The sequence below is a fragment of the Paramormyrops kingsleyae genome, chromosome 8 (assembly GCF_048594095.1).
Source record: "Paramormyrops kingsleyae isolate MSU_618 chromosome 8, PKINGS_0.4, whole genome shotgun sequence".
In the NCBI taxonomy this organism is placed as follows: domain Eukaryota; kingdom Metazoa; phylum Chordata; class Actinopteri; order Osteoglossiformes; family Mormyridae; genus Paramormyrops; species Paramormyrops kingsleyae.
The window spans coordinates 5,019,191-5,031,889 of record NC_132804.1 but is presented as its reverse complement, the minus strand read 5'-3'; the positions used below and the strand labels follow the sequence as shown (position 1 = coordinate 5,031,889).

The window sequence follows — 12,699 nt, the reverse complement described above, 5'->3', positions numbered from 1 at the left end:
TTTGTAAAAATAGCAATGCAAGTAGACGAGGGCAGAGGGGGGTCTCTTACGTGTGCAGCCGCTCATATTTTCGGTGACAATGCCACGGAAGTTCCAGAATCCTGGCTCGCAGCGGTCGCACTTCTCTCCTCCCACACCAGGCTTGCAAGAGCACTGTCCATCGGTTGGGTCACACGACCCCCCATAGGAACCATAAGGGTTACACTGACAGGTACCTGAGGAACACCCAATTACTGCTACAGAAACACTGCAGGCATTCTATAAACATATACGATGGAATTGCGGCAAGTTACATTCAAACTCACTGAATAAGTAATTACACAGAATATTGGTTTCCGGATCATTAGCATTAAAATAAGACATTAGTTTTAATTAAGTGTCAGTGTCAGGTTATTGCATCACAGGTCAAAGTCTTACTGGGACATCCTGCCAGTCCTACACCCAGGGCAGCTGTTGTGTTGTCAAGACAACAGCCATATGTTGTTTGACTGCAGTGCTTAGCTTGTGTCAAGCCAGGTGGGGAAGTACCTAAAGAGAAAAGGTGGATTATTATAAAAGAGAAGAAGATTGTGTGGAATAGAAAGCAGCTACCAACATAATGGGAGAATAATACACGATTTAAAACAACCAACTTTTCAAACACAGAATTTAATATTGTAATGGCGATAGTTATGTTTATCAGAATGAAAATGCAATCATAATAAACAGACAAAGTTCTTGGTGTTTGCTGTCAAACCTGGAAGACTTGCTCTTTAAGGGAGCGCCATCATCACGACCGGAAATTAATGTTTGTCTGTGTCTGTAATGTTTATCTCCCCTGGTATAGAATAGGTTTGTTATGAGGTCACCTCCAAGGCCTGGAACCTAAAGGGAGGACCATCATTCTTTAGCCCTTAAGCAAAGCTGCGTCAGCTGAGATACGGTGCTGCTCGATTGGACTGAACCCCAGTGGTGATGAAATGACCCGTTTAGTCGCTGCCGGAGCCCAAAGATGGGTCTCAGATACAGGTCATTAAACCGACACTTGTGTCCCGTCTTGAAAAGCTGACTAAACACATCTTACGTAACCTGTTATTTTCACCTTTGTCATAGAGTCATCTCATGTTTCTGCTAGGCTCAGATAAGAGGAAACAGGATGCATGCACCATAGCTTATTAAAAAAACAACAACAACAACATTAGGGACTGTAACAAAGTATTAAGCAATAATAGAGCATTATGTAATAACTCAAGAAAATGCAACAAATTTTCACTTCGCTATGCAGAAGCACCTACATTTTGTAATAATCTGTCACATTTTGTAATAGACAGCTTGAACGCAGCATTTTGTAGTAATTTATTACATATTGCGACGGTTATTATAAAATGTGGGTGTTGCACGTTTTAATGAGGAAAATGTAATACTGTGCATTATGTAAAAAACAACCAAAATGATTGTCTTCATTGACACTTTGTTGAGTTATTACGTAATGTGGTGTTATTACACAATGGGTTGTTACAGACACTAAATTCAGTTCAACTGTACAGAGTGCATTGGCCAAGACATGGACTGAGGCTGAAGTGGGGAAGACAGCTGGGAGTCTTACTTGTGCATGGTCCCTGACTGTGAGTCACCAAGGGCTCCTGCTTTTCACATCTCCTCTTCTTCAGCTCACACTCATTGCTGTAGGTGTGTCCATCGGAACCACACACCTGGACGGCCAAATGGATGGGGAATTCAGGGAAGCCCAGGACAGACATTAAGACGTAACAACGGATCCCACAGACGTCTGCGGAGGTGTTTAATGCAGGTATTATGCAGGTATTATGTGGCACACTAATCGCTACTTATTGCAACTTGCCAGTACCCCAGTTTTCTAGTTCGTAAAGCTAAAAGTCTGATGTGCCTTCTAGTCTGTTCCGGAGAAATGGATTACAAAGGACAATGAATGAGTAATTCAAATAAATGCAAATGTCTGCTTTTTGTCCAAGAGCACAAACATCTGATGGTGCCTACAGGAACCCAGGCTGAAGTTACCTGGTTATGCGGCACATTATGGCAGGTGAAGTCACACATACAACGATCCTCTTCGGAATCCTCGTCCCACGACCCACCAAACAGACGACAGCGCTCCTGCTCGCAGCTGCTATCCAGTCCAGACCCAGAAGCTCCTGACCCGCACTCTGCACAAGAGAAACACAAATAGGTTTTGCAGGTGCAGTGTGACTCAGCAGGTTAGCAATTGATGCCTGTTGTCCAGAAGGTTCTGGGTTCAAATCCCATTTTTAGCTAAAAAAATATCACCGATCGGCTCTTGAGCATGATACTTAATACAAATTGGTCCAGGGAAGCTGGCTTACTCTGATTGTCATTTTGAAGACATGAGTGTCAGTTAAAAAATGAAAAAGCAGCAAAAACTGGATTCTGGAGGACAACTGGTAAAAACAGCGAATTCTGTGGAAAAAAGGTGACTTAGAAAGTAAACTCTTCAGTGCATGAGCATGGGAATATGGCTCACAAGATTGTTATTCAGTCTAAAACACTGATGGTAGCCAATAATAATAATGAACAACAGAGTATAAAATAATTAACAACATTAACTAGCCACTAATAAGCCATCATATTAATCACACTGTATCAGAGATGAAAATTCTAGGATATTTGTAATAGAGAAACCATCAGTAAACACGGCACACAGTTCTCTGAGAATGGGGACATGTGGGATCCAAGTGAAGAGTCTTACAAGGACAATGCTTGTATACACAAAAATATCACTAACTGCACATTTTATATGAATGTAGAGTTAATGTTACATAAAATCATTGACATATTCTATTGTAAACTACAAAATAATGTGGTTTCTAAATCTGAAATAGGACAGTGTTTCTCGCTCTAGTCTATGGGGAAATAACATGTATCCAAGGAGAAAAGCAGAGCGTGGACTGGGGGCGGTGTGAACACGCCTGGGGAGCGAGGACTGTTTCCAAATAAACGCACCGAAAGCAGTGAGACATGACTTATTCAGCAGCGGCGTGTCTGAGCCATTCCAAAATGAAGTGCAACCCCAATCAAAGGCTCCAGGGCCGCCTGCCTTTTTTCTCGCAGCTGATTTCAGGCAGCCGAGCTACTGAAACACACACTTCCAAAAAAGCAGTCCCTGGAGCAGAACAGATTAAATAAAAACCAAAACCAAAAAGAACCACTTGACAGGCACAACGCTGGAAATCCAAAAACCAGAAAACATGCTGAGGTACAAAAGGCTTATAGCACCTAGTTTTTAACTTGACTAGATCAGTGAATACAAATGATTCACATACGGTCTATCCCAAAAACGACAATTCCCCCAGATTTGCTCTGACATCTGTAGGAGGCAAGTCTTTCCATAGCATCTGAATACACATCCATCCATCCATCCTCCCTCTTATGCTGAGCAGGGTCGTGTGGATCTGAATATACTTAAATTACAATTCTTGAAAGCTCATTTAACGCAGATACATTTCTTTCCCATATACTGCATTATTCTTGCCATTCTATGTTTAGAACTCCTTAATCATGGAGAATGTTCCACATCACTGTCCTCATTTTGCTCTCCTAATCATCTCTGATATACTAGCTGTGCCTTCAATCATCTACAATCTAATCGGCTTCCAACTTATAAAGCTTATAAGTTTAGTCTATTCACAAAGCTTTTAGAGAGCAACTCAGAAAACATTTCATGACCTTAAGAATAGAACATGTAATCTTTTAGTTACAAGCCCAATTCCTCCCAAATTGCCTCATTTTCTAATATCAATGACAACCTCAACTTCAAAGCAGTTTGCCGACAAAATGTATTGCTGTTCTGTAAAACTAGATAGGGAAAGAATCTATATTCAAGAATACAATATATCACAAACAGAATAAAGAAAAGCGTCAATTACGTCCTGCATCCCCATGTTATTTGCTGCTTCTTGGCTCATATTTCTGACTAAATGACCATTCAGCAAGGGGACTAACAAAGAGAAGAAAAAAGACAAAAACTCGTGAAATAAAAAATTCATTTGAGAAAAGGACTTGAGGGGTTTGTGGAAAATTGATAAAAAAAAAGAACAAAAAGAGCTGGAAAAAAAATCAGAGAACTGAAGAATGACCTTCACATTATGACTTCAGTGAGCGGAAGTAAAGTTTAACTCGGCATTTAGAAACTGAGAGAAGCCCAGAACGGGTGCCCACACAGGGCTGCTGGACTATAGAGAGCATCGGCCCGCATGACGATGCAGACTGAGGGATGCAGCATCCCGTGAGCCGTGTGTCAAACATCAGAAAGAGGATATTGCATCTTTGACCGAGGCAAGATCCAGCTTTGGGGATAACGTGGTGATGAATCATGCTGCAGTCTGTTTTGTTTCTGTTTTTCCCTCTATAATTTGGTATTGGTCTTTGCAATATCAGTATTTGTGTTATTTTGAGGGTCTATAATAGGGTTGTTTTTTTTCTTCTTCTACAGAGCATCAGCCTTCAGTAATCGGAAATTCAGGAGGTCTCGCCCTAAAGTGATACACTATATGTACTGTAGCCAGTGCTTTGTCAGTGTTGACAAAGAGGCTGAGCTTGGACTTACCCAAGTGTGAAATTGAACAGGTGATAAATTTCCCTATGTGGGCACCAATTGGAATGCTGTCATTTTTCATTACTGCTGAATAAAAGAGTGACACAACAGTTTCATTTCTCCATGTGACTGATGCATGCGGCCAATGAATAAACACCAATGAATAAATCAACTGCTCTCCTTCTCTTTTGGGGGAGCGGGGTGGGGCAGCTGCAGCTTCAAAGCAAAAAAAAAAAAAGTGACGAGAGACCTCCAGCCGCGGCGAGCAGAATCTCTTCACACCGCTACTGTCAGAACAAGCCTCATGTACTGTAGCAGTCAACAAGGTGGCGTATTGTGGGACAGACCTTCTCAGGGTCCATCACCATTTGACCGATGAGACCATATTAAAACACCAGTTAGCAGTACTGGGTGTGCCAAAACGTGTCTTATAAAACACATTTCCTAGGCTTTTACCACCAAAATTCCCTTTTACCAGTTTCCTCTTATTTGTACTAATTACATATACACACAGCAGGCCTGCTTAATGGTGCTGATTGGCGTCTTTGAAAAATTCGGAAATATGCAGATACAGCGCCCACAGAAAGCCTTGGCACGCTTGCTGAATTCTGTAATAATGTTGCAAATGTACAAGTTTCGTAACTAAAGTCCACAGACAAGCGCACCATACAAGCAATGTTTAACATACCCATACATATCTTCCGCACAAACATTTTCTTTTTATTAAATGTAATTTTTTTTGACTGACTGACTTCTATTCTTGCACTTTTTGCTATTAATTGCAACTGCAGTCAGTGGCTGCCAAAGGGAAGCTAAACAGAAATGTTTGGTGTTTTATATTATTGTAAAGGTGTCACTAATGAAATAACACCCAATAAGGCTGTGTGTCAATGAACTTTTTAACTCAGAACAGCTGCTTTAGTACTATAATTTGGGATTAAGTTTATTACTACTTGAAATAAATGTTTTACTTTAAAGCTTCCAGTTATTTCTAATGTGATATATATATTTTTGTAAGCAAACAAAGTAATAATTTTTGTTAGAAAACCAATAAATTTGCAATATTATTACTTGTTAATTAAGTAAGCATCCAAAGACTTTCTGTGAGCTCTGAACGTTAATTGCCCTCCCAGACAGATCCTTTTGACTGTTGATATTTCATCTGTAAACTGAAGGTCGTTGACCCTGACTCTAACCAGGATAGACATTGGAAAGATGAATGAATGGAAGTATCTTGCTTAACGTCAGACCAGCAGGGAGATTTTTGACGCCTTTAAATTAATAAATAACTACATAGCCGGGTTACAAATATCCACTTGTTTGACAAATACTTTGCGAATTTTATATTCAAATTTAGCTCATTTCATCACAAGCTGAGCTTTGGGGGCCGACGCTAAAGCCTCACATCGATGTTCCACGAGAAGCAGTTTCCTTTTTTCTAACTGCTGGAAAGTCGTGCTCCGTGTGTTTGGCTTACATTCAGAATTTTGCGCTGAAATCTCCCTAAATCATGAAATAAGAATTTATTTTAAATGACACCTACTGTAATAATGCACCAACAGCATGAAACAAGGCCTTGTTAAAAGCCCAAACCCACCAGTCAGGTCCCACCAAACTTTACATAAACTTCATCTCAACCTTGCTGAAGGCTCACTCTCCCAAAGTCCTGCTATACGTCTCCCAATGCTGTTTCCTCCTTCTGAGAAAAGTAACTGTGCAGACCTGTCAAAACACTCTGAGTCTGTCACTGAAGAAGCACTGAATGAATATACACCAGCCACTGGGGAACAGATTACCCGTTGTGACTGTCCCCATCACTTGCAATTGTGTCTTCGGGTACAAGGCGTATATATAAAGGGACAAGCAAGGCCTCGCTACAGCACTATGTCTGACTCACGCGAACAAGCGGATTTATGACAAGAATGTAAGCTCAGTAATTCACAGTAATTCAGATGCCCCTGACATTCAGAGCGTGCGACTCGAAGACAAGGGGGAAGAGGGGCGTGGACACGTTTTGTGAACCACACAGACCAGTGAGCCGTACCAGCGAAGTGAAATTAAATTATTCACAAGACACATCTTCCCCGCGGTGCCAGGTCAGGCAACTGAGGACTGGGTAAGAAGTAACAATGTGTCCCTCTTTCGAAAAAAGCGCTTGCGGCACTCAGTCGCCTTACTCAAACTCCAGCGCGGTGGCAAACACTAACCACGTAATATCAAACCCTGTACTTACAGCAAGCCAAATGAAGCATGAAAACCAATCAGCACCAGTGAATGTACTGGTATACGGCCCCCGGAGCACAGATGAGTGGCCGGCCTGAGTGGTACCGGTGGGACCAGCTGAATTCTTACTATTTGGTGGAAATATGCACTGTTCATTACAATTTTTTTTTTTAGTGTATAATGATTACAAAGGGCATTTTCAACAAGAACAATATGAAAAAACTGTTGTGTAGGGTTAATGTACTACACTAATGAGTAGGGGTGTAAGTCAATGGCCTAGAGGTGATTTGATTTGATTGCGATTATTGAAGGAACAATTCAATGCATTGGAAATCTTTCATCTCTATTACGATTCGATTAGATTAATAGATTATTCAAATTTGATAGATATACCTAAATTCAAAGCTTTTTTTAACTTCAATGAAAAATCACAAATACTACCATGACACCTTACACACCATTATTGCAATGGTGTAACTACACACTATTAGTGTAATAGAAAGAAAGCAGAATCTCAGAACATTCACTTTTATTGTTATTATTAAAACAGGGAGAACACGCTATTGTAAAATTTTCAAAAAGCCAACTACTGAACTGTACAGTAAGAAATGACACATTAAAGGAAGCGTGATTCGGCACATCAACGTGAGCGCGTGCAACCCCAAAGTAGAAGTATATTTATTTCACATCCCAAAATCGATTCCGACATTTTCAGATCGATGCATTGATTCGCAACCTTAATAACTGGTTCATCACGATGCATCGACCCCTATTAATGGGAACTAGTGGCGGAATAAAGGTTCAGACACCACCAGCAAACTGGTAATAGCTGCAGGGCCTCAGGACAATGGGCCTGATGCTGTGTTCTTTATCGTACCGCCCTAGTCAGACACTCCTCTGCCTCTCATCTCTGTGTTTATCTCTGTGTTCAGTTGACTGTGTGTTGGGTGTTCCACCATAAGCTAGCCAATAGGAAAACAACGAAGTCTGACCTTACGGCAGGTCTGTTACGAATTAATGTCACATAACTGGAAACACTGTTTGCTTTTCATCACTCATGGTCTCATATGGCCCTTGTTCATCGGTGTTGGACTCAGGAGGTTAGGAATCTGCACCTGTGATCAGAAGGTTGCTGGTTCCAATCCCAGGCCTGACAGACTGATTTCACTGCTGAGCCCCTGAGCAAGATGCTTAACCCCCAATTGCTCCAGGGACTGGATGACCTTGCCTTCTCAAAATGCATGCCACTTTGGATAAAAATGACCTACTAAATGAACAGTAATGCAATGTAAGGTATGCTACACAGATAAATATAGCCTTTAGCAAAAGATGTACCATCTGTATGTATTATCTCATTGTCGCAAAACAATCAAAACAATTGTAGGTATATCACTGGTTTAATTAAGAAGAAAAAAAAATCAACTCTCGTATTTTGTAAAATACGAAATCTTTTCATTGTCCCAGCAGGCTGGTAATGGCAGAACAAAAAGGAACCAGTGAGCAAGGGAGGTTAAAGTAGGTCAGGGCGTGTTTGTGGCCTGTTTACCGGTGGTGACAGGCTGCACTGAGTGGGGCTTTGGACAACGGTCTGGTACAGAATCGGAAAACAAGCATGTGTGATGCAATGGGGAAAAATACTGCAGCACTACCAGCGAGCAGAGAGGCTGAAGGGCTGGCGCCTCTGGGCCTGAGTTTGTGCAGCTTGCACGCTCTCCTTATGATTATATGGTGTCGTCACACAGTCCAGAAACACATGAGTATTGGATGCCGGTGTGGGCCAGCATTCTGTAGCGAGCGCCTTGGGCCTCACAGGACCCCGGACCATACTGTATAAATGGTTATGGGAAACTGATGAATGCCACTGGCATGGATGTTTCACTATGAATGAAATACCTAGATATACTTTCACATTATCTGTTACTTTAGCCATTTAGCATTTGCATGCTAATTATAATCCACCCTAGCACTGGACTGCATATTTTTTAAAAAGAATTTATAACTTTTTGCATTTATACTTTGGAGTTTCATTTTGATCTATAAGAAAACACATTTTAATTGAACTTAAGACTTATTGCCTGGTCGTACGTTGTCCAATAGGAATTTGACTCTAGACGTCTGAAGAAGCCGGAACGCGACAACAAGAAGCACAGAAAGAATGGGTAGGCGTTTAGCAAATATGCATAAAAATGAACAACAGATATGAGAAAGAATCAAACTGAAGAACATGGAATGAGGAAAAAAGAAAGAGTTGCAATCAACGAACTGCACCTTCATCGCAGCTGCCAGTTCGGGCCACACTGATGTCCGTCTGGAGGATGCAGGATGCGACTTGCAGCTCACATGCATTGTCATAGGTGGAGCCATCGCTGCCACACACGGGACTGAAGGGCAGCCCCGGGCACGCTGGGCACTCACACCTATCCTGCTCGCAGCGGGCACCCCATACACACACGGTGGCACCACACTTCTCTGCGCCCACATTGGAGAAATAACACAAACATAAACGAACTCAAAGTCGACGAAGCGAACAGTGATGGGGGAAAATTAGGTTTCGAAACTGACACAGCGAACGGCGAGGTTCCCCTATTCCGGTCCTGGGGGGGGGGGGGGGGCAGTCTGCAGCACAGTTTGCAGATCTCCCTGCTCAGACACACCTTCCAATCCTAGGAGTTAGCTGGAGAGCTGAATAAGGTCAGAGCAGGGAAACCCACAAACTGTGTTGCAGACTGGCCCTGCAGGACTGGAGCTGGGGGACTCTGGCTTAGAGCGATTAACACAGCCGGCTCCACCTTTTCAGGGGCCCTGGGCAAAGCTTTACCTCCCCCAAGCAAGAAAATTTACCATTTCACCCCCCCCAGCGCCATAGGCAGCTGCCTATTCTGCTGAAAGCTACAGCTGGTCATTAGCGGGTTTAATGGCACGGGTTACATTTTGGATCACACTGGGTTAAACAAGGCGCTGATTTGCAGAGCACTCTCATCTCACTCCAATGTGAGCTTCAAAGCCTTGTTTTTCCCCATCACCATGACACCAAAAAAAAAAAAAAAAAAAAACGACATAAAAGCAAAGTATAAAAAGCATATTCGATGACAGAAAGAGAGAACCTTGTCAAAACCATCACAGGCAGCCTCAAACCAGTAAGGCGGAGCCCACTGGTGCTGGGGACATGGCAGAGGGACGGGCACATGCACTCACCACACTTGCCCAGGGTGGCCACCCGCAGCTTGGTCCTCTGGGTGCAGGCCTGCACGTGCAGTTCACACTCATTATCGTAGGTGTTTCCGTCGCTGCCACACACTGGCTGGAAGGTGTTCACGCATTCCGTGGGGCACACGCAGAGTCCGGTCTGCCCGTCACAGATTGCTCCGAAGGAGCAGTTCCGGCAGGCCTTAGCTGAGGGAGACGAAGTGAAAATGAAAGCCTGGGGGTTATAATTCTCGGCCGCATCTAAACAAAATCCTGCAATTTGTCACAGCGTGTTACTTTTCGATCCCAATATCCTTCACAGGCTTCCGCCGTCTAATATAGATATTACATTTAATCAAGTCTCACTTCAGCAGGATGAGCCAAACGGTTCAGAAACGATACACAACGCACTCATTGGACGGTCTGTGTCAGACGTGCATTTTTCCACATTAAAAGAAGAAAACACGGTGCCCAGCCAGCAGAAACGTGAGCCTCCTCAGCTGGTTTGTCTATCAATCAAAGCAGTCTGAGCCGGGGGGCATCGTGGTTTGCTAGAAACGCTGTTTGGTGAAAATATTTCCCAGTACTGCTTAGAGCAGTGTTTCCCAATCCAGTCCACAGAGACCAACAGTCGGTCCATGTTTTTGCTCCCTCCCAGTGTCCTGCCATACAGTCCTACTGGGAGCTGTAGACCGTCTGTGGGTCCTCGAGACCGGATTGGGAAACACTGGCTTAGACTATTATCCCAGTGAGCGCTGTAGGACACGTTTTCCTGCTGGAGTAGCCTTTTGAGAGTAGAATAAAACAAACCCTCCATGATGTCATTTGTTCAGCCTGTTTGCTCAGCCTTGAAAGCACAAGGACTCTCTGAAGGCTGAACCGTCACGCCTTGGGTAGCGTCCCCCCGGCATACCGGCGGCTTGCACAAGGCAGGCCGCTGACAGGCGCTGACAAATCCTTTGATAAATATGTACTCATAGTGCTGAGCGATTCAGGGAGCAAATTACTGCCCTTTCGGGGGGAGCATGAGAGGTTTTTTTAACGAAAACGGCACCCAGGCGGCCATATTGACACCAGAGTGATCATACTCAGCTAGACTTGACAAAATAATAGTGACTAATTAACAGCTAATGAAGGGAGACACTCAAGGAGAGCCCATAGTGGCACTTGACTATTTATTGTGCATTAATGAAGCAGCCCGGTCTCAAAGGCCCAGATCAGGCAATGGGTTTGTCAAATCCTTGCTAACTCTCAGTCAACTCTGATCAAATCCTTGGTGAGAGTCCCTGAGGAACAGACTTGCCCAACCTGACTGACCTACTCCTGTTTCGTACTGAAGTCATATGATGGGGAAAAGAGGGCATCCTTAGAATAAAAAGCAGGCTTTATGAAAGGACCCATGGATCCTCATTAATCCCATATACTCGTATTAATCAGCGTGTACCCACTCAAAACTCCAGCTGATGTGCTTGTGCACGCACTGTGTGCACCTGTTCACTGGCATCTGCGTGCATGTCAACAGCTGTATATTCACTGCACGTTTAGTAAGCAAATGCCAATGCATGCAACCCATAAAATTTCCACAGACATGGTTCAGACTTCAGATATGAAAGATTGTGCTATACATGTCTCTCCCATTGGGCTTATGCATCACTGAACACCTTAACATAAAAACATAAAACATCAAAGTGACACGCAAGTATTTATCTGCCTTGTATAAAAGAATAACAGTGACCAATCTCTGGCTTGGGTGTGCATCTCCTTCTCCATAACAGTGATCCATCACTGGGGGTCTCCTCCTTAACAGTGATCCATCACTGGGGGTCTCCTTCATAACAGTGATCCATCACTGGAGGTCTCCTTCATAACAGTGATCCATCACTGGAGGTCTATCACCCCAATTTCTTTACTTTCACCCCATCCTTTCCCATCTGCACTCCAGTGCTTGCACCACCCTTGTCTCCCACTCATTGTCGCCTGCTGTTTGGGACCTATATTCCATACCATCATATTCCTATAAAGACCATCCCTGCTACCCTTGTTTGTCCTCCTGTTTGTTTGCATAAATGTATATAAATTGCTTTCCATATCGAAGTATCTCCCAGCCCCATTTGTGTCCCCAAACAAACAGACAAGGTCACCAGTCATTCATGCATTCTATGAAATGAAAATATGGGTACAACACAATCAGATTGTTCCTGCACTGTGAAGATAGCTGCTTTTCATTATCGCTCTCTCACTTTCCTTGGGTAAGGATGGAAAAACCCGAGACCACATTCATACACAGAGCCGCCAACCTGTCGTAAATGATAAACACGCGAGCGCACACGCAAGCACGTCGGTGTGCGGAGTAGAGCGTCACCCTGCTGGTGAGGATACTCCTGAAACTTTATCACTGGTCACAGCCAGGGTCGGGGAATGAGGCGATGAGCCGGTAATGAGGCACAGGACCAGCACAGGCCCATGATTTCAAATGTCAGATTAGCTGTTGACGTGGAACTTTATTGCCCTGTTCCGTTGATATCAGCTGTAAGCGTGGAACCAATGGGGTCGTATTAGTGATATGCTGCCACTTGCACTTTTAAATAAATACTATTTATTACTCTCCAGTGAGCGGCTCCAGTGAGTCTCCCAGGAGCTGCCTCCGCAAATCAAGTTTACCGAGGATCCTGAACAGAACACTTCTTCTGCTTTCCAGTTTAAATGCTTCCTTTACCTGAGCA

At 43.4% G+C, this 12,699-nt stretch overlaps 1 protein-coding gene and 1 long non-coding RNA gene across 13 annotated transcripts in view; one reads left to right on the top strand and one right to left on the bottom strand.

Moving 5' to 3' along the window:
- Positions 1 to 4,719, top strand: part of LOC111853149 (uncharacterized) — a 40,387-nt gene extending 35,668 nt beyond the window's left edge. Inside the window, exons 3-5 of one of the 2 annotated variants that reach the window (XR_011992524.1) lie at positions 1,650 to 1,789; positions 1,998 to 2,213; positions 4,466 to 4,719. This is a non-coding gene — a long non-coding RNA (uncharacterized lncRNA). Of the gene's footprint in view, positions 1 to 1,649; positions 1,790 to 1,970; positions 2,214 to 4,465 lie in introns of both variants that reach the window. The other variant, XR_011992523.1, reaches the window with a different exon arrangement.
- Positions 1 to 12,699, bottom strand: part of LOC111853106 (agrin-like) — a 193,958-nt gene that overhangs the window by 42,983 nt on the left and 138,276 nt on the right. For 10 of the 11 annotated variants that reach the window (XM_023829692.2, XM_023829710.2, XM_023829728.2 and 7 more), the window contains 6 exons: positions 9,986 to 10,183; positions 9,059 to 9,259; positions 2,017 to 2,162; positions 1,586 to 1,691; positions 418 to 528; positions 51 to 215 (listed from right to left, as the gene is read on the bottom strand). In XM_023829692.2, the coding sequence (XP_023685460.2) occupies positions 51 to 215; positions 418 to 528; positions 1,586 to 1,691; positions 2,017 to 2,162; positions 9,059 to 9,259; positions 9,986 to 10,183 (927 nt within the window). The remainder of the gene's footprint in view (positions 1 to 50; positions 216 to 417; positions 529 to 1,585; positions 1,692 to 2,016; positions 2,163 to 9,058; positions 9,260 to 9,985; positions 10,184 to 12,699) is intronic. The other variant, XM_023829749.2, reaches the window with a different exon arrangement.